At 50.0% G+C, this 21,920-nt stretch overlaps 1 protein-coding gene across 2 annotated transcripts in view; it reads right to left on the bottom strand.

Annotated features, from left to right (window-relative positions):
- Nucleotides 1-8,941: 8,941 nt before the first annotated feature.
- Nucleotides 8,942-21,920, bottom strand: part of AACS (acetoacetyl-CoA synthetase) — a 54,998-nt gene continuing 42,019 nt past the window's right edge. The window contains exons 13-18 of one of the 2 annotated variants that reach the window (XM_027567041.1): nucleotides 21,644-21,757; nucleotides 20,840-20,965; nucleotides 18,090-18,159; nucleotides 17,475-17,533; nucleotides 16,473-16,675; nucleotides 8,942-9,270 (exon numbers count right to left, since the gene is read on the bottom strand). In XM_027567041.1, the coding sequence (XP_027422842.1) occupies nucleotides 9,187-9,270; nucleotides 16,473-16,675; nucleotides 17,475-17,533; nucleotides 18,090-18,159; nucleotides 20,840-20,965; nucleotides 21,644-21,757 (656 nt within the window). In that variant the 3' untranslated portion in view covers nucleotides 8,942-9,186. Of the gene's footprint in view, nucleotides 9,271-10,750; nucleotides 11,988-16,472; nucleotides 16,676-17,474; nucleotides 17,534-18,089; nucleotides 18,160-20,839; nucleotides 20,966-21,643; nucleotides 21,758-21,920 lie in introns of those variants that run through there. The other variant, XM_027567040.1, reaches the window with a different exon arrangement.

Genomic DNA, 21,920 nt, shown 5'->3' with positions numbered 1-21,920 from the left:
TTTTTATTTTATTCTGGAGTATAGTTGATTTACAATGTTCTGTTTGTTTTAGGTGTACAGCAACATGATTCTGTTACACACAGACATGTATCTATTCTTCTCCGGTTCTTCACCCATATAGGTTATGACAGCATGTTGAGTAGAGTACCCTAGGCTTTATAGTAGGTCCTTGTTGATTATTTTATAGACAGTAGTATGTCTATGTCAATCCCGACCTCCTCATTTACCCCTCTTCCCCACACCTCTCCCCTTTGGTAATCAGATGTTTGTTTTCTAAGTCTGTGAGTCTGTTTCTGTTTTGTAAAGTACTTCATTTGTACCAGATTCTAGATTCCACATCCAAGTGGTATCATATATTTTCGGTTCTCTGTCTGACTTACTCGGCTTAGTGTGATCATCTCCAGGTCCATCCATGTCACTGCCAATGGCGTGATTTCATTCTTCTTTTTCCTACCGTCTGTGTCTTATGGGGCCTCGTGGGGAACTCAATAGTGAAGAACCCTGGCAGACCCCCACTTCAGCTAAGGGATCACTCAGTATAACAATGTCATTGTTTATCCATGTTGTAGCAAGTATCGGAATTGTATTCCCTTTTATAGCTAAATAATATTCCACTGCATGGATAGGCCACATTTTGTTTATCCATTCATCTGTGGGTTTTTTTGTTTTTTTGGCTATAGCATTCCACTTGCAGGATCTCAGTTCCCTAATCAGGGGTTGAACCTAGGCCACAGCAGCAAAAGCTGGGAATTCTAACCACTAGGCCACCAGAGGACTCCCTGCAGTCATCTGCTGATGGACATTTGGATCGTTTCTACCTTTTGGCTGTTGGGAGTAACGTTGCTATGAACAGGTCTTCCCTGGTGGTCCAGCGGCTAAGACTCTGTGCTCCCAATGAGCGAGCGGGCCTGGGTTCAATCCCTGGTCAGGGAACTAGATCCTGCATGCCACAGCTAAGACCCAGTGCAGCCAAATAAACAAAAATAAATAAATTTTTTAAAAAGGAAAAAGAAATCCTTCCTTAAAAAAAATATTCCTATGAACATTGGTGTACAAATACCCATTTGAGTCTTTGCATTCAATTCTTTGGGGAACATATCTAGGAGCAGAATTTCTGGGTCATACAGTAACTCTATGGCTTCCCAGGTGGCTCAAACGGTAAAGAATCTGCCTGTCACTCAGGAGACCCTGGTTCGATCCCTGGGTCAGGAAGATTCTTTGGAGAAGGGCATGGCAACCCACTCTAGTATTCTTGCCTGGAGAATTCTATGGACAGAGGAGCCTGGTGGGCTACAGTCCATGGGGTGGCAGAGTCAGACATGACTGAGTGACCAATATTTTTACTTTCACATGGTAACTCTATTTAACTTTTTAAGGAAATGCCAAACAGTTTTCCAAGGGCCATTTTATATTCCCACAGCAACGCATGGGGTTCTGATTTTTCCACATCCTCACCAAAGCTCAATTTTTGTACACACATAGATAAACTCAAGTAAAAACCACACAAATCAAGACACAGAACATTTGCTGCGCCCCAGAGGCCACCCTTGTGGGCATGCGTATTGGTAAAAAGCTCTGCAGTAGCCAGGGCTGACAACCATATCCTCAAGTCCTCGAAACTCGCTCTCTGGGAAGGCTGACTGATTCCCAACCTAAAAATAAACCTCAGGTCTGAAGATGGAATATTAAAAATGACACTGTCACCTTGACAGAGTGGCTAATAACGCCATGGCAGGCAGAAGCCCATCGATCATGGGCTGCTGCCTTCCGCTGGGAAGCTGAGGAAGACTCTGGGACGCAAAGGGGAATACAGATCGGATTCAGGACACGATGGAACGGATGCCCGACTGTCCGTGCCCCAGCACGGAAATTGCCACCCGCACCTCCCCAGACCTCTCTGCCCAAACTGCAAACGTGAAATCTAGCAGCCAGGCATAAGGGCTGACCTCCTCGAATTCAATTTGCAAGGTCAACCATGCAAGAACCCAGGCCTAATAGAATTGTCACATCTGCGTCGCAGTCATTTACAACGTGCTCTTGCCGGGTCTGAACATGAAAGCAATTATGTGATACATACTTTGGCAAGAACCAGAAGTCCCCATCAGAGGGAGAGAGACACTGTGGAGTCAGAGTTTTGGGGTTTTTTTGTTTGTTTGTTTTAAAGAAAGAAGTAACAGGAAAAAAGCCATAAAAACACATTCATTAAGAAAATTTGAAAATTTCCACTTCTCCAGAAATCACATATGAAGACCTAAGAGTCGGAATTCTTTTGAAAGCTCCATTGTCTTAAGAGTATAAATATAGCATCCTCTGAAAAACCCACAATTTCAATCAAGCTGGAATAATGGGAAGGACCATTCACAGAACATTGTCTTTTAAAATTTCATGACACATGAATTGATTCTCCTCCAAATCTAATTAGAGGCTCAAGCATATGAGAGGGTTTGTGATGGCGTCAAAGTGACTTGGAACTGTACATGGCAATTGATCTTTTTCACTGGAGTGTGATTTTTTTTTTCAATCAATCTAGACAGTCAGGAACCACCCCTCCCTAAAAAAGAACTACCCAAAAAAAGGACCACATAATGAGGTTTTGTTTATCAAAAGAGGGATTCTCCCTATTCTTTGGGGAGTCCTTTCCAAAAGGCTCAGCCGTAAGGTAGGGACCAGCATCGGAAGCCAGTCTGCCTGTGCGACCTTGGGCAAGTTCCTTGAACTTGGTGCTTTATTCCCCATCTGCAAAATGGGGATAATGATGCTGTTGACCTTCCAGGCTCATAGTCAGGATCATGCCCTTGGAACAATGCCCAGCACATTCTAAGAACCATAGCAATGCTGGCTGTTATTAGCATCAGCCAGCCTAAGGCTCAGACAAATGGCTCCAGCCCCTGAAGCCATGGTCCTGAGTCCTGTCCATTGTAGAAGGACAGCGGGACAGATCGCCCAGCAGGAGTCACAGCCCTTGGCCACCAGGACAGCCCAGACTGATAAGAAACAAGCTCATTGCCTTTGGCAACTGGTACCTGGTTCAGCCGTCCGTACACAGAGGGGCCCCGGGCGGTCATTATCAAAGCTGCAGGCGCACCGTCTGCTTGATGCGGTGTGACATTCATCAGCCCCTTCCAGCCCAGCCTGCGTGGGAAATGAACACCAGCCACCTCCTCCTGCATGCCTTTTCTCAGTTCCCCGTTACCGCCAGTGACCCATAAGCATCACTACATGCTGAGGCCCTACATGGGGACCACTGACTGGGTCACAGAGGGCATTGTCCCAGCTCTCCTGGGACAATATTTCTATTGCCAGGAAAGGGGCTCTGGATGCACACTGTTCAGGGAGGCTACAGCCAAGTTGCCTAGAGTCAAACCCCAATTCTATCCCCTATTAGCTTAATGACCTCAGGCAAGTTAACCTTGGTACTTTACTCTCCATCCTGAGGAAACAGGGGTCATAAAAACATCTTCTTCATGGGGTAGTTGTGCGGATTGAAGGAGCTGATACTTTGATCACCTAAGCACGCAAAGAAGGTTTGTTGTATGAGTGCTTTTTTTATTTGTTTGTTTTTTGTGTTTTTTTTTAGTGTTCAGCGTACATGCTGGAGTTTGTAGAAATCTAGTTTAGTTCTCAATAAACTAAATGAATTGCTTTCATGAACCCCCACACCCCTAAGGACATCAAGTTAATCTCAGTCACATGTGGGGGTTCTCCTCTCTCTCCAGGGTCATGCATAACTCTGGGCAGGAGTGTGTCTGGCCCCAGGAAGGGAAGAGGGGAACATTTTCTCAGCAGCATCTCCTGCCACCATGGTACACGCTGAAGTGGCTCCCTTGCTCCCTGGATCACCTCTGGTAGAGCCTGGGATGGTGATGATACAGACCTTGGAGGGCTGCTTGGGGTCAAATGAATGGATGTCAAACACTTAGAATGCTGTCCCACCCGTCCATGCTAGATGGTTCATCTGTGTGAGCAGTATGACCACTTGATTTCCAGAGAAGCTGGGAAATCTCCCAATTTCTAAATTAGATAAAGAATAAAACATGGGGACTTCCCTGGTGATCCAGTGGTTAAGAATACCTGCCAATGCAGGGGACACAGGTTTGATCCCTGGTCCAGGAAGATCCCACATGCTGTGGGGCGACTAAGCCCATGTACCACAACTACTGAGCCCATGTGCCCCAGAGCCCATGCTCTGTAACAAGAGAAACCACTGCAATGAGAAACCCATGCACTGCAACTAGAGAAGGCCCCTTGATGCAACTAGAGAAGCCCACACACAGCAGCGAAGACCCAGCACAGCCAATTTTTTTTTTAATTAAAAAACCAAACAAAACATGGGAGTCAAACAAGACATATCTGTAGCCTAGATCTGAGCCCTTGGCCATTGGCTGGAGATGTCTGTTCCTTATTGCCAAGTTTAGAACGATAGTCTCATGTTACAGATGGAAAAGCTGAGGCCCAGGATGGTCAAGAAGCTTTCCCAGTATGACCCAGCTGGCCCAGCCAGGACTCGAACACAGACAGTTGGCTCCAGAGCCAGTCCTTTTATGCCTGTGCTTCCTACTAATGGCTGTCACCATAAGACAGAGCAGCCTCCTGCTGTCCCCAGCTTCCCTCGGGCTACATCCGACCCTCTTCTTGCATTCCCATCACCAGCTTTGACCCTATTTCAAAGGAGCTCTGGGGACTTCTCTGGTGCTCCAGTGGCTGAGACTCTGTGCTCCCAATGCAGGGGCCCATGTTCCATCCTGGTCAAGGAACTGGATTTCACATGCCACAACTAGGACTTGGAGTGGCCAAATAAATAAATAAAAAAATTTAAAAAAAATAAACAAGTTCTGATTACTACTGCTATATAATTACCCAAAATTTAGTAGTGTAGAACAAAACGAATTTTGCTATGTATCATGGATTCCACGGGTCAGGAATTCAGGCAGGGCTTCACTGGGTGATTCTTCTGTTTCATGTGGTGTCAACTGAGGTCACTTGATGACATTCGTGTGGCAGAGGGCTGGTCCAGAGGTCAAGGCTGGCACCACTCATGTGCCCGGTGCCTTGGCAGGGATGGCAGTAACACTGGACTCTGCTGGAATTTTTGGCCAGAGCGCCTCCATATGGCTTCCCTGGCGTGATGACCTTGAGGTCATCAGATTTCTCCACCATCATGGGAGAAGTGTCAAAAAATATTCTGCCATTTTTCTTGAACTACCACGACTCCTGAGACCCCTCTCTTCCTAAAGGAAATGCTGGCTCCAAGAATACTGCAATTTCGTAAGATGGATTTATCCCAGACAGAGTTGCCTCTCCCAAAAGGTGACCTGCCTCGCTTCAAATCTGGCTGATGCTCAAAACCCAATTCTGGTGTTTGCCGTCTGCACAAATAAGTCTCATTTGTGTTCATTACACACAAACATTCAGAACCAGAGAAACAAATTTTTTTTCATTGAAAGTCTATTTGGGAACTCTTCCAGCCAAGATCCAGGTAATTCTTTAATTCTCTAGCCCTCCTACAACAATGCCTTCATGTCCACCCACCTTCATCTGTGAGATGATCGCCACGGGCATGGCTCGTTCAGCTGAGAATGAGGCAGGACCCTAAGCTTGAAATCCAGCAACAGCTCTTCTCTCTGACCATGAATCCTGCCACTTCACAGATGCCCCGTAACTGCACTGAGTGGCGGCGTTAGCATCATCAGGAACCCATACTCACTGTCCCCTCTACCATCAGCACCCTGATTCTCCCAGGAGGGACCTCGCCTTCCCCACTCTCAGCCCAGGTGGTCCCCGTTGGGCTGGCTCCACACTCCAGCTGCAGGGGCGGTCACATGACCCAGCTGAATTACGGGGTCACTGTAGGGCGTGTATACTACAGATGGGGGTCCAGATTGGCACAGCAGGACAGGCTTCCAAGGAGAGGGGGTGTGGGCATTTGGGGAGTGAAGAACTTCAGGGAGGGAGACAGGGTTTGACCTGAGCACTTCTAGCGCCTTTGTTCACTGGCGCTTTCGTGATTTCTGTCTCCAGCCTCACTCCTGCCTCCCCCAGCCACGGCAGGTGGTTGCTTCTCTTCATCCCACATCTTGGGTGAGGAAACTGAGGCGCAGAACAGGGAAGTGACTGGTGTGACGTCAAGGGGTCAGAGGGGGTGAGGAGAGAAGGAGGAAGAGGTGAATGGGAGAGAGAGGATGGGAGGGGAGGGAAGGGGAGCAGGGGCCCCAGGTGAGGGCTGGAGGAAGAGTGGCAGTGTGCCAGCCCCCCAGGAGGGCTGAGCCCACCTCCCACATAGCTGCAGCCTCCCCCAGGCTGCAGAGGGCTCAGAGTGGCAGCATCTAAATGTCAATCCAGCATCTCCCAGAACAAACATTAGATTTCAGAGCTTTACTTTGCAGAATTTATGTTATGGAAAAAGAGTACATGTCTGCCCACCACACTCCCATTTTCTTAATCTGGAAACCTATGTCACCAGGACCCAACTTGTTTTCTGAGCAACCTGAAATTCTGTGGTGCAGAGGAGGACTCCACGAACAGGGAAAGAGACACGGGAGGTTAGAGAGACTCTCCTAGAGAAAGAAGGAAGCAGGGAAGAAAGGGAAGGACTGGCCCCTGAGGAAAGATGAAAAGAAACGGAAGGGCTGGTTGCTGCTGCTTCTGCTTCTTAAAGGAAAGCCACATGCTCCTTCAGGACCCATCTCTCTCACGCTCAGTCCCAGTAACTGGGAGCAGTTAGTTCCACACCTGCTGGCTAGTCATGTGACCCAGGCTTAACCAATCAGCATATTTTCTCCTTCTGGCCACAGTGATTGGCTCAGGTTTGGGCATGTGACCCAAATAGTCCAATGAGTTTCAACACAAGAATTCACCTTCAAACTACTACAGGGGGGAAAAATGTTTCTCCTCTCTCAGCCCTGTGAGGACATAAGCCTGGAGTTGTAAGTATTCATCTGTCCCCGTGAAAGGAGAAGCCACCTGAGAATGTGGTCAATACAGAGGAAGGTAGGGCTGATATGCGGGCAGAGGACACTGATGACATCATGGAGCCCCTGGATCCAGCCATACCTGAAGCTAGTCCCAGCACTTGAGGTTTCAGAACTGTGAGCCAATAATACCCTTTTTGCACTTCAGCCAGTTTCAACTGGAGTTTCTGTTACTTGTAGCCAGGAAAATCCTGAGTTGTGATTGAAAAAGCAAGTGGATGCCAAAAAGAATGAGACCGCACTAAGCAGGTAAGTGGTGAGTACGAATGATGAGACCAGCAAGCTTAAAACCCAAAAAATGAAAAACTGGGTCCAAGCTGTGCCTTTGCCTCTCTCCAAACCCAGCCTGACTCGTGATTTACAGTTCAAGTTAAGGAAAGAGAGAGTAGGAGGAAGCACAGGGAGGGCGTCCTGAGATGAAGAAGTCTGGAAATTGTTCCAGGGCATAATGAATTGACTAACAACTGCTTCTCCCCTGGAAGTCATCTAATGAAATTATGAGACCATCCACTTACCGCTGTGATGGCCAAGAGCGCGCTCCAAGATGATCAGCTGTGACAAGGAGCCAGTGCTTAGCTCATAATGTGTTTTAAATAACGTCTAAACGGGCTTTTGCTTTTCCGCTTGTGACAGCCTTCAAGGTCTGGGGACAAGATGGCAGCAGGCATTTAGAACGAGTTTATGCTGATGTCCGTGGCAGTTGTGGCTCAGAGAGAACCTCGGCTCGTCAACGCAGTTCAGGCTTCCTGGCTGAATCCGACAGGCTCCCCATCACCCTGGCTGTGTGTTCAACATCTATTTGCTTCATGAACCAAAGCATTCTTGTGATCTGTGCACGAGTGATGCTTGGGGTGACAAGGTGGTGCGGGGGGCGGGGGGAGGGCAGTTCCTTTGGCTCGCCTGGCAGGGGTGGTAGGGATAGGTTGCTGGGTGGAGGGAAGACTTTTCCAGAAATCAGCTTGCCAATTTTCTCCTTCCCTCCTCTCTTCTGTCACTTGTGGGAGACGACCAGGGGCACAGAACATGGCAGCCCTGCCAGGCTGCCCTGCAGGTCCTAACGCTCCCTTGGAGCTGCTGCCAGGACACGTGTGCTGGGAGCTGGAAGGACAGGAGCCGGGAGGACGGCTCAGTGCAGCTGGCCGGCAGGAGCTGGGGTTTTGAAGAGCGATGCTCGGGCCAAGGCTCTCCACAGGAGAGCCGGCACGGCAGGGGATGGAGTGACTGTTGTTCCAGACCATCTGTCTCTCGTTAATGAAGTTGTCCGGCATGGCTTATTAATAAGGACGCGTGGGCTCAGCCAGCCTGGGACGTCTTGCTAGAACTAAAGGGAGTGGTGATTAAGCTTTAACAACTCCTCAGACACAGTCAGTGTGAAGTGGGTTCCAAGCAGTGGGCCATAGGAGAGGGCTGAGGGGTCCCAGGCCTTACCTGAGCCCTGGGAGGGAGGCTGGCAGGCCGGCAGACCGGTCATATGGGGGTGGTCAGCAACCAGGGGTCCCGACTGCTCACTCTCCCAACTCAGGGCCCATAGTTTTCCTTCCTGATGACCACTCGCCCTCCTTCCTCCCCCACAGCACCCTCCCTGAGTTTGCAAAGCCAGGTAGGCAGAATAATTGCCTCCCCCGGCCCCTACCCCCAGCAAAGGGTGCCTACATCCCAATCTCCAGAACCTGTGAAAACATTAGTTACATGGCCAGCAGGCGTTGAAGGCTTCAGCTGGAATTAAGCTTGCTAATCAGTAGATGTTGGGGTTCCCAGGTGGCTCAGTAGTAAAGAATCTGCCTGCCAACGCAGGAGAGGCAGGTTCAATCCCTGGGTTGAAAAGATTCCCTAGAGAAGGAAATGAAAACCAGCTCCGATTTTCTTGCCTGGGAAATCCCATGGACAGAGGAGCCTGGCAGGCTACAGTCCATAGGGTTGAAAAAGAGTCGGACACGACTTAGCGACTAAACAACAATCAGTAGATGTTAAAATAGGGGGAGCATCATGGATTATTCAAGTGAGCCCAGTGTCATCACAGAAGTGGAAGAGGGCGGCAGGGGTGTCCTACACTGCAGGCTTTGAGGATGAGGAGCCCCCGACCCAGGAGGCAGGCACCTCCAGAAGCTGGAAGGCAAGGGCGCCTCCTAATGCCTCCAGAAGGAACAGTGCCTGCTGACACTGATTTCAGCCCAGTGAGACCTGCCTTGGATCCCCAGAACTATAAATTCGTGCTATTTTAAGTGTGTGGTAATCTGTTCCAACAGCGACAGCAAACTAAAATAGGCATTCTTCGGAGATGTGGCCAGTTCTGTCCAGACCCCTGCAATAAAGTGAGTCACATGAGCTTTTGATTTTCCAGCGTGAATAAAGATTCATGCTCAGTCGTGTCTCTTTGTGATCCCATGGACTGTAGCCCGCCCAGGCAAGAATACTGGAATGGGTTGCCATTTCCTCCTCCAGGGGATCTTCCTGACCCAGGGATCAAACCGTGTCTCCTGCATCGCAGGCAGATTCTTTACTGGCTGAACCATCAGGGAAGCCCTCGAACAAAGGTTGTTTTCACTATATCGTAGTCTGTTAAACTGTGTGATAGCATTATGTCTAAATAATAATCCATGTACCTTAACTAAAAAATACTTATGGCTAAAAAATGCTAACTGTCTGAGCCTTTAGCAAGTTGTCATCTCTTTTGCTGGTGGAGGGTCTGAAGTCCTGGAAGAATTACCAAAACGTGACACAGAGACACGAAGTGAGCAAACAGGACCAACAGATTTGCTCAGCGCAGGGTTGTCACAAACCTTCAATCTGTTAAAAAAAAAAAAAAAAAACACAAAAAAACACAGTATCTTCGAAGCACAATAAAACAGCTTACAATAAAAGGAGGTCTACAGGGATTTCCCTGGTGATCCAATGGTTGGGACTTCGCCTCCCATGCAGGGGGTGTGGGTTCGACAGGGAGCTAAGATCCCACATGCCTTGTGGCCAAAAAAAAAAACAAAACATAAAACAGAAGCAAAATTGTAACAAGTTTAATAGTTTAAAAATGGTCCATCTCAAAAAAAAAAAAAAAAACTTGAAAAAAAAAGAGGTCTGTACACAAATGTAATAGGCCTCACTTAAAAACTCTACCAGCTCTCCAGACTCTACCCCACCTCCCCAGTGCAACACCCGCCTCTCCCACAGCAAGCAGTAGCCTGTAGCCAGTTCTGGCCCCTGAGGCGTAAGCAGATGTGCACTGGGTGGGGTTTCCAGAAAAACCATTGTTTTGATGATAAAAGCTGAAAAGGGACAGGCTTTTTGCCTCTCACTCAGTCCTCATCTTGCCTGGGACACAGATGGGAGGCTGGAGGTGGGCAGCCCCATGGGAGGACGGTGGAGCCCAGGAGATGGAGGAGCTGGGCCCCTTCAGCCCCTACACCCACTCAAGAACAGCCTGCTTTCAACCTCCCATGACGTGAGAAAAATAAGCCCTGCTGGGCCCGGCCTGGATGCTATGACACAGAGCCAGACACCATCCAAGGGACACACGTGTGGTCTTGAAAAGGTGAAGGAGTGCCAACCAGAACCCCGGCGGCTCTGAGCTCCAGCAGAGTCCAGGGTGAGCATGTCTTCCCTTCTGGGGTGTGACCTCATGTTGCGAAGGGCTCTGGGGCCATTTGATCACCAGGCAGGTCCGCTACATACCAGGGGCCCAGGACACGCTCCCACCATCTGGACCAAACATCTTGCTGGCCCATCAACACCAGCTTGACACCCTCAGATCCAGCACCCACTGCAGAGAACACACGAGCATGCCTGTGTGTGCGTATATACATATATGTTTATTGCATTAAATGCCTCGTAGCAATCTGCCCTGTTTTTATAATCCACAAGAGAAAAAGGGTTCAAGAAAGTTTTCCACTGTGCTCAGTTTTAAAAAATACAAAAATGAACATTATGATGACAGGAAAGTGTTAAGAGGCCGAACTGACAAGTACATTCAAAAGTACATCTGGCTGCTGGTGTGCGGGTCCTGGGCCCTTGGGCAGGGCTGTGCAGTAAAGCCATGTCCCCCGAAGCCCAGCAGCTCTGCCTCGGCAGGGTCCTGTGGGCAAGGACCCACCACCTGGAGCTTGCCCACATTCCTGAGTGACACCCCTCATGGGGTGGACATTACCCACACCTTCAAACGCCCACATACCACACACTTAATTAACATTAAAAACATTTAAACCACTCAAAAATCCATGAAATAAAGAGATCCTATTAAAACATGAAACCCAGTCATTCTCTAAAGGCAACTGGAGCTCTTTGTCTGCCGAGGGGTGCCAGGGCTGGGGTAACACACGGCTGCCCCAGGAGCTGCCCGGATTCCATCTGTGACACACAGATGGGACAGCGGTTGGCCCAGGTGCTGACGATCTGCTGTGAGATGCTGTAAAGTCACCCTGGGATGGGTCCCCTGATGGGCAACACACCACAGTAGCCAGACGGGCCCTGAAGGATGGCAGCCAGAGCTGGGAGAAGATCAAGGGGAGAAAGAGATCAAAATGGACCACAGCATAAGGCTGCAAGCTGGTTGATCCCCAGAGCTGAGCTGACACAGGATGCCCACCGGCCCTGGACAGGGGACCAGGCATCAGCCGTAATGGCACACACGCAGGTGACCCCAGGTCATCCCTGCAAGTATGCAAAAACACACACCCTCCAGGATCACTGAAGGTCAGGATCCCTCAACGGTGGGGGAAGACTCGGGAACCCACAAAATGAACCTGCAGGACAGAGAATGGTTCTTCCCTGGGCCTACGGACTTGGCTTGAACCCCTTTCCAAAGAGCCGTAGGTTTCTAAGGAATTTCTTGAATGTACAAAAATGACGGTACAGGCGCATGTGGCTGAGGGACATGCTAGCCAGCTCGGCTCAAAAGTCCTGCAGCTGAGGGATGTCCCGGTACAAATCCAGGGTCTCGGGATTCGAGAAGGCCCCTCGGTGCTCCACCGTCTTCCCAGCGATGATCTGCTTCACAGCCACTTCCACCTTCTTGCCGTTGAGGGTGTACTGCCGGTGGGGAGTAGGCAGGGGAGCAAACAGAAAGACTGTTTAGACCCAAAGAGGAGGGACTTCCTTGGCAGTCCAGCGGCTAAGACTCCGCACTTCCAGTGCAGGGGACCCAGGTTCGATCCCTGGTCAGGGAACTAGATCCCACATACCGTAACTAAGACCCAACACAGCTGAATAAATCAATCATTAAAAATAAATATTAAAAAAAAAACCCAGAACATCCTTGGTTAAGACTTCACCTTCCAATGCAAGGTGTGTGGGTTCAATCCCTAGTCATGGAGCTAGGATCCCACATGCCTCAGGCCCCCAAAAGAGCAAAATATCAAATAGAAGCAATATTGTAACAAATTCAATAAAGACTTCAAAAACGCTCCACATCAAAAATCTCAAAGGAAAAACAAAGAAAACCCAAAAGGGAAAAAAAATTCCTTAGCTCTGATATCTGGGTACATCCAAGCCAAAAAAACCATGACCCGAGACTCTGAGAGCAAGTCTTTCTCAGTGGGTGACTGGGCAAGTTCCTTAACCCAGGTTTATCTCCTCAAATGTAAAATGGGACCACAGCACCCAGCCCAAGTCTGTGAGTTAACACGCACACGGCTCTTGGGTGTGACTATTACACTGCATTTTCATTATTTATATTTACTTTCTTATACTGTATTATAATAGAAAGGCTAGCTTATTCCAGGACTGGACTGGCTTCCTGTGATTCCATCCCTAATCGCTAAAAAGTGAGCGTCATCCAAGAGCCTCTAGAAACTTCCATCTTCCCCCAGAACCGTCATCTGAATGAATGGGACACTGCTTTTCCTATAATCGGACTCTCTCCAAATGTTCAAAGCTCCCTCCGAAATTCATAGCATGTGTGTTTCATCTTTAACTCCAATGGGCATTTGGCAGCCATGCTGGCGTGTTTAGGGGCCAAGAATATTCTGGAACAAATACAGTTCTTTAATAAAGCTGCCACTGCTCTGATCTCTCCCTGCACTGGCACTTTTCCTTCTTTTTAACCTGAGATGTAATTAAAATTTATTCACTGAAAACCTCTGTCAACGTGTGAACTAATTACGGATCTGAGTGCAGGCTTACGAGGGACTGCCTGTCACTGGGGTGCCGTCAATCCCTCTCACCCAGAAATGCAAGCGTCTCGTGCGCTTTCTGTGCTTCTAAGCACTAAAGCCCCAACAATGGCTCATGGGAGCTAACGACTTACATCTTCCATCGGCTGACAAAATAAACAAGGTGTTGTTTTAGAAGAAATTCCGCTCCTGCTTCCTGGTGAGAAGGGCAGGGGGGAAGCAGAAGTTCCCCCAGCTCCTGCTGGAACCCCTCCTCTCCCCGACCCAGGAGGTAAGTCAGAGCCTCCAGTCAGGATGGGCCAGTACGTCAGCCGTGACCAGGGATGAAGACCTGCTGGGACCAGGGCAGTTGTGGCCACCGGGCCTTCCAGCCAGACAGGGCTTCAGATGCCCATTTACATTCCCCTAGGTGCGACCAGATCCCCAGCTTGGACCTTGGCCATGGCCAGCCCCAAGCGCCATGGCCCAGCAAGATCCTCTATGCCAGCCCGGAGACACAGGGTGAATCTTCTCCTAAGTGCTTCAGTAGTTTGGACCGCAGGGATCTGAGAATATGAGGGTGCCTGTAAAATCTCCAGGGACCCAAGACATGACCTCATGGGCCAGGAGTCATGACCCCACAGGAAGACAGAACAGGAGAGAGCTGAGCTGGGTGCCTGAGAGTAAGCGGACAAGAGCCTGGCTGAGGACGGAAAAATAGGCTGGGGTCTTCCTCCATTTTCAATAAATCGCTCCCCTAGTCTCATGAGCAGATCAGTTCAGTTCAGTTCAATTGCTCAGTTGTGTCCGACTCTTTGCAACCCCATGGACTGCAGCACGCCAGGCCTCCCTGTCCATCGTCAACTCCTGGAGTTTACTCAAACTCATGTCCATCAAGTCAGTGATGCCATCCAACCATCTCATCCTCTGTCGTCCCCTTCTCCTCCTGTCTTCAATCTTTCCCAGCATCAGGGTCTTTTCAAATTAGTCAGTTTTAAGCATCAGGTGGCCAAAGTATTGGAGTTTCAGCTTCAGCATCAGTCCTTTCAATGAATATTCAGGACTGACTTCCTTTAGGATGGACTGGTTGGATCTCCTTGCAGTCCAAGGGACTCTCAAGATCTTCTCCAACACCACAGTTCAAAAGTATCAATTCTTCAGCTCTCAGCTTTCTTTATAGTCCAACTCTCACATCCATACATGACTACTAGAAAAACCATAGCTTTGACTAGACAGACCTTTGTTGGCAAAGTAATAATGTCTCTATTTTTTAATATGCTGTCTAGGTTGCTCATAGTTTTTCTTGCAAGGAGCAAGTGTCTTTTAATTTCGTGGCTGCAGTCACCATCTGCAGTGATTTTGGAGCCCCCCAAAAATAAAGTCTCTCACTGTTTTCATTGTGTCTCCATCTATTTGCCATGAAGGGATGGGGCCAGATGCCATGATCTTAGTTTTCTGAATGTTGAGTTTTAAGCCAACTTTTCCACTCTCCTCTTTCACTTTCATCAAGAGGCTCTTTAGTTCTCCGCTTTCTGCCATAAGGGTGGTGTCATCTGCATATCTGAGGTTATTAATATTTCTCCCTACCATCTTGATTCCAGCTTGTGCTTCATCCAGCCTGGCATTTCACATGATGTATTCTGCATATAAGTTAAATAAGCAGGGTGACAATATACATCAAGGAGCCTTGACGTACTCTTTTCCCAATTTGGAACCAGTCTGTTCCATGTCCAGTTCTGTTGCTTCTTGACCTGTATACAGATTTCTCAGGGGGCATGTCAGGTGGTCTGGTATTCCCATATCTTTAAGAATTTTCCAGTTTGTTGTGATCCACACAGTTAAAGGCTGCATGAGCAAATACAGAATGGGAATTCACCATTCTGACAGCTGTCAACATTCTGACAGCAATGGTGACAGCAAATTCACCATTCTGACAGCTTTTATTCATTCTCAACAAAATAAAGGCCAAGGGGACGATCATAGTCTAGTTCCCCAAAGTGTTTCGGATGCAGACAGAACCTGATCCACTGAAGGGATACCTGAGACCCTCACCAGGGAAAGTCAGTAAGTGACACTGACTCAAGAAGTCCCTTCTCATTTCCTGACCGGTCCAGTGGTTAGGACTCTGTGCTTCCAGTACAAGGTTGCAGTGGGTGAGGATTTGATCCCTAGTCAGAGAACTAAGATCCCACATGCTGTAAGGTGCAACCAAAGACAAGAAAAAAGAAGTCTCTTCTCTCCCTGAGAACCACTGTCCCCACTGTGTCACCAAGAGTCACCCACTGAGGGACTTTCCTGGTGGTCCGGTGGCTAAGGCTCCATGCTTCCAATGCAGGGGGCCTGGGTCTGATCTCTGGTCAAGGAATTAGATCTTACATGCTGCAACTAAGACCTGGTACAGCCAAATAAATAAATAATAAAAATAAATATTAAGGAGAGAAGAGTCACCCCACTGAGAGAAACAGAGAACTTCCAGGTCATAGGGCCCTTTCTACACATAACCAAAGTGGAGAATAAATGTGTGGATGGTATAAAAAGCCCTGGTTCTAACTGTACCTCACATCCCCACTGGATGGCTCAGTGGGTAAACCATTCACCTACAATGCAGGAGACGTGGGAAGATCCCCTAGAGGAGGAAATGGCAACCCACTCCAGTATTCTTGCCAGGACAATCCCATGGACAGAGGAGCCTGGCAGGCTATAATCCATGTTGTCTCACAAGGTTGGACACAACTGAGCACCCACAAGCAGGCAAGCACATCCCCACTCCTAACGTGAAGACTCTCCATCCCCTGGGGACCCAGTTAACCTGCTCCCACAGCCCACACCCATGAACACTACAAGCTTGGCTCACCTGTACACTTGATGTACTGTGTGTGTACCCACGCACACAGGTGTGTGCACACACACAGGACAGTCTCCTCTCTGTGCTGACAGAGGCATTGGTTTTGTAAGCAAGGCAAGTTAAAGCTGTGATCTGATTTCCTCCCCCACTGAGAGCCTAAACAGAGTACAAGGCAAGGGAGGAGGGCCGCTTTCTGGAGATGTGCCTCTAAATAGATTCAAATCTTATTTCTGCAGGCCAGAACTAAAAATTAAAAGGCAAGAGCAACAGCACCCCAGCGGCTCTTTAAAAAGTTAAAATTAATTTTCGCATTAATAATTTGAGAACACACTAAAACCACACTGGGGAAAAACCAGCTGGTCCGGCTGGGCTGGGCCTGCTTACCCTCTGAAAACCAGTGTTTAGCAGAAGTTGCCTTACGTGCAATTTATGAGGGGTTAAAAAAAAGAGAGAGGGATGGCAGAAAAGAAAAAAGGATGGGGACGGGGTTGCCAGGCAACATGGAACAACTATATATAAAACATGAGCAAGCGTCTAGCTGAGTGCTCCAGAAGCAGGGGAGCTCTTAGGGGGCCCTACCGGGATGCCCTGCGTCTCCAGAATGAGGCTGGGCACGTGCCGGGCAGACAGGCCGAGGCGGATGGCCTCACGGATCCGCTTCACCAGGTCAGGCCGGAAGGTGTGGCCGGAAGCCATCTTCAGGAAGAGGATCACCCTCTCCTCCCCGTCCTTGTTGTACTGGGGGACACAGAGGCTGTCCAGCACCTCCTCGAAGGCTTCCACTGTGGAGACAGGGCGAGGGACGGGGCCTTGCTCTCACACCATCCCACCTTGACAGGGACCGCCGTCGCTTCCTCCAGCCCCCACCCTGGGGAAGAGCTTTTGGGGAACAGGTGGAAGGACACCCATCACCAGCAGAGAGCCGCAGCTCATGCTGGAAGGGTTAACGTGTTACAGGGAGCCGTGCACGCTTACTTCCTCAATTACAAATTTAAAAAGAAAAGGAAGGAAGCACCTTGGTGGGGACTCCAGCACTGGAAGAAAGGCTGGAATCACAGGGATCGAGATTCCATCCTGGCTGCACAGCCCTGAAGTGACCTTGGGGCTCTGACATCCCTATGAGGCCACCTCCCTGGGAGGCTGACTCCGTGGCTTTGGTGGGGGCATTTTGAAGGCCCATGGGTAACTCTATTGTGCACTGCCTTTATCTGGTGCTGAATAGTACTGTGTGACCTTCAACAATCAAACAACCTCTCTGTGCATCTTTCTTCAGCCATAAAGGGTAGACACAAATGACCAACCCCACAGAGCTCACCATGAGGCTGAGACATAATGGAATGGGGCCGGGCCATGGGACCTTAAGAAGCCCATCTTGAGGTTTTACAAGCTACAGGCAGTGTGGGATGAGGCATGTTCTAGGAAGAAGGACAAGCTCATACATGTCTACTCTCACAACCAGAGGCAAATGGGCCAGTTATGCCAAAAGGTGCCATCTTTGGAGAGCAGGCTCCCTGCTAGGACCCTCCTTCCTTCCCTCCTGGATGACCTGAGAATTATTCCAGGAGAAAAGAAAATGCTCACCAATGTTATAGATTTCCGAGCTGCCGAATCGCACTCCATTGGGGTTGAGCGTGCCATCACTGCAAAGAAAGACGAGGTCATGAACACACGGTGGCTCCTGAGTGAGGCCAGTTGTGGGGGCTGGCGGACAGTCGGCCCCTTCCCACAACACCACCATGTCCACCCCGTCCTTGCCGGCTGCCTCCCCAGCTTCTGATCCTGACCAACCTTTCTCCCTCTAAACTCAAAGCTAGACATCAAGGGGTCCCCTTGTGTGGGAGCATCCGCCACCTCCTGCCCTTCACACCTGTACAAGTACCCCTCTCCCAGGTGCGGACGCCCCAGCACCCCCACACTCCCACTCTGGGAAGGGCCATAGCTACTGTAGACAGATGCAAGCTTTTCATCTGCCAAAGCCCTCGCCCCCACCCTGCAAAGCCCCCCAATCCACCATTTTGGGGCTCAGAAATGCGGGTCAGGCCAGACCCGCCCTCTGGAAGCTGACACAGGAAGGGCCCAGATGGGGTACAGTCAGCCCACTCCCAGACTGAGCCAGTGGAGCCCAGGATGCAGGAAGCACCCCCTACTCCCTAGGTGGTCTGCAGGGGACAGAAGCCAGGTCTGCAGACCCCTCACCTTCGGCCCAGCATGACGATTCCCCCGGTCTTGGGATTTATCCTGCAGTAGTCACCGTGTGCCCAGACACCTGTGGGGAGGCAGAGGGGGTGGTCACCCTGAGGGAGGCATGGACAGACGTCTGAAGTACGTATGACAGAAATGTAACTCTTACCGACAGAGCCAAGGCCCAGAAACAGGTGTGATGTGGGGCTGGGGGCAGAACTGAACTAACAGTTCTCACCCCCAAAGGCACGCCTCCTAGTGGGGTCCACCCTACACCCAGTTCTGAGATGCAGCGGTGCGTGAGAAACACCCCTCCTGCAGGCACCAGCGAGGAACTGACGGGCTGAGACCAACGCCAGCAGTGAGAATGTGAAGGGGACACTGAGCAGGTCAGTGAAGCTTCAAGGGGGGCCTCTGAGAAGAGGGTGGGAAAGCACAAGCCCCAGCGTAGGAAGAGAGGGTAGCCTGGGGCGGCTGACGGAGCAGGTCTGGAGGAGTCAGGGTCCATCTCGGAACAGAATAAAGAGAAGCAGCAGGACTGGGCGGGAGGCTACTATTCCAGTCCCAGTAATGGAAGCCTGAAGCAAGGCACCAGCCACGTGGACAGAGACTTAACCTGCAGGAAAACCCAGGGTGCACGGAGGGCGGAAGAGGAGGAATCGGGGACACTGACACCATGTGCCCTGAGCCGCCCCGTGTGGCCGGCAGCGTACACCTGGGCCCTGGGCTGGTGATGTTCAAGGAGAGGCCCTCGTCCTGGGCAGAGCAAAAGAACAGACCCAAGGGGGCTGGTCAAAGAGAAGCCAAGCCTCATGTGGGAACTGCCAGGAAGAGGCCTCCCTCCTTGGACTAACACAGCCAGCCCAGGGTCGGCCCCACAAGTAGAGGAGGCGCTCCAGGTGTGAGTATCTGAGAGCATGGCCCCACTGGCTCTGCACAGCTTGCAAGCAGCAGCCTGGCCTCCTGAAATAAGCCCCAGAGTTCCTGTGATCCACAAAGAGAAAACAGCAGATAAAACTGGCTCAGGGCCTTCACGGACACCATCTCATCCCTCCCAATTCTTAGCACAGTTTTTGACTCTTAAGCGCTAACCCAATCAGCCCGAGACTGGAATGAAATGACTTAAGCTCAACCTATGTCCATCCTGACCGTGACCTGTAGCTTCAGATCTCATTATCTTATCTGCCCTTGTTTCTTCATATTTATTCATATATCCCGCCTATTTCCAGAAAGTATTTGAGGAAGCTACCTATCAAACCAACTGTATGATGGGATGATTGAAAGAATTCGAAACTGCACAGGGGTGAGAGGACGGCTCCAACAAAGCAATGATGGCAGCTCTGAGCTTCCTGGCAGCCAAGGCAAAAATGGAAATATCACAAGTCACAGGGTCTTCATTTTCTCCAAGAAGGAATATCAGTGCTTCAAAAATAAAGATTTTTCTGGGACTTTCCTGGCTGCCCAGTGGTTAAAACTCTGTGCTTCCACTGGAAGGGGAACAGGTTCCATCCCTGGTTGGGGAACTAAGATCCCACAAACCATGTGGCATGGCCAAAAGAAAAACAAAAAAAAGGCTTTTTATGAAATTAATCCTGAAGAGACATCTATCATGTAAACCCTTGTATACGTAACAAAAAGTGACAGTGAAGACAGTTTTCAGGGAGCAGTGTACTGAGCAGAAGATGAAGAAATGTCATTTCTTAGATGAGCCTTCAAGCTAAGGTTCTACTCCTTCCCTTAGACAGGAGCCTTTGACTCTTCAGGATCATAAGGAACATTCTCTCCCTCCCCCTCCCTCTCTATTCTGCCTTAGTATGTCACAACAGCTACACCTTGGTAGGATCCAAGGTGGGGCTTAAATGCAGCAGGCATCCAGTAAGGACCAGGCCACATGGGTGGGGGATGTTCCTGCTAATTCACATGGGAGGTGCTATGCTGGGTACAATAGCTTTCAGATGGGATGTTACATGGGGACACACAAGGCTGAGCACAGAAATAAGGGGGATCAGTGGCACATTCTATCCCTGACAGTCACCTGCCACTTTCTGATTCTCCACATGTGGTTTATACAAAATCGAATCACCTTTCTAGACACTGAAGAGAGCAAGTACTTGGTATAAATAACTCTGGAGCAGAAAGCTTGCTAAATTATGAATTATATAGCAGCAATAACTCAAGGTTGCTTATGAAATAAGATGAGGAGGAGGCAGGGATCAGAGCTTTAAATAAAGAGACTTCCCAGCTCAGGGGCAGGGCGCTGCTCCAAAGATGAGCGAAGAGGGCAGCCTGAGTGAGTGACGGGCCTGAAATTAATTATCCTCCATAAGGACTGGATGATGGGGTGTGAGACAATGGAGACCCCAGCCAGACACCTATTGCACAGGCATCTCTCCCTGAATAGGCACACAAGTCTGGGTAAGCGAGCAGCGATCACTGCCCCCACCCCCAGCCCTGTCCCTACACAAGCAAACAAGAGGCTCATGCCAGCTCCCAGGTGCCGGGCTCAGGGCCAAGTGGCTGTGGGCACGGAGGATGTTAAGAGTACACTAAACCCAGATCAGAGTTTCGTATGATGGCTTCAAGATGAAAGTGACAAGACACTGATCAAAAATTCATCATCACCCCTCTGGCGGAAGGAGCCAGGAGCGGCCTCACCAGGTTTCAGCAGGGAGAGGGCTGGCAGGGGGAGGGTGCATCCAGAATTAGACCCTGAAGGCCCAGCCCGGGCGGGAATCTGGGCAGCTCCGCCTGCATCCTCGACCCACCTGGGAACTTGGAGAAGTACGCCTTCCGGTACTTGCTGCCATTCTCGTCATTCCAGAAGTGCGTGGGCTGGCAGGGGAGTGGCTTGGTGCACACCAGCTCACCACTCTCGCCCCACACAGCCTTTCCTGGTCGGGGAGGGGCGACAGGTACACTGAGCACACACCACGGCCACACCTCGGCGCTCTTTCTCTCCTTTTTTAAAACTATAAGCTATTACGCAGTATTTCCGACACACACAAAGCTACGGAGCTGGTCCCACCCCCTGCCCATCCCTCCGACATCACCGAAAGCCATGCTAATCCCGCCCCACACAACTCTCCCAAATCTCTCTCTCTGGAACACTGTATTATTCCCTTGTGTGTATTAATACTTTTACTACATCCACGTGCATCTGAATAACGTCATTTTGTGTGTTTCCAAACTCTGCAAGGATGGCGGCACGCTGCCCCTTGCGCCTGCATCTGACCCTGTGTCCTCATCAAGGTCAGGACGTGAGGCCAATGGTGGGGCAGCCTCAGCAGTGTTTCCAAAACTCAGATGCCCACCTTGCGTGCCGAGCACCTGGTCCTCCGTCTATGCTCCAAACCAACACCTATTCCTCTGCTTCAGGCTGAAGGCAGATAGGGAGCCGGTGGGGGTTAAACCAGGCTCGGAGGCCAGCAGTCTGGAAGTGTTGGTGGGGAGGGGCAGCCCCTCAGAGGGGGCAGTTTTGGAGAACTGTCCCCCAGCAAAGCTATACATCCAAGTGCACCGGGTGACCACTCACGCCTCGTCACAAAGACAGAAAGGGTTTGGGCCATCACCTTGCTCATTCCATGCCTCCACAGCCATGCCCAGGTTCCGAGCCTGAATCTCCCCTTTGTACACAGGAATGGATGGATTCTGGCCCATGAAGCAGGAGACGATGTCGGTGCCACCTGCCAGCAAAAGGAGGTCCAGGATTTACAAGACCGAGACCAACTGCTCACGTTTTTCATTGGTGAACCCTCCAGGAGCAAAGAGCCTGCAGAACAACCTCTCCGACTCTGTCTCCAGACAGTTGAGCTTCTTTTCAGGGAAAGAACAGGGAGGTTATTCAGA

This window comes from Bos indicus x Bos taurus, chromosome 17 (assembly GCF_003369695.1).
Source record: "Bos indicus x Bos taurus breed Angus x Brahman F1 hybrid chromosome 17, Bos_hybrid_MaternalHap_v2.0, whole genome shotgun sequence".
NCBI lineage: Eukaryota > Metazoa > Chordata > Mammalia > Artiodactyla > Bovidae > Bos > Bos indicus x Bos taurus.
Note: the sequence above shows the minus strand (reverse complement) of the source record. Positions and strands in the feature narration are given on the sequence as shown.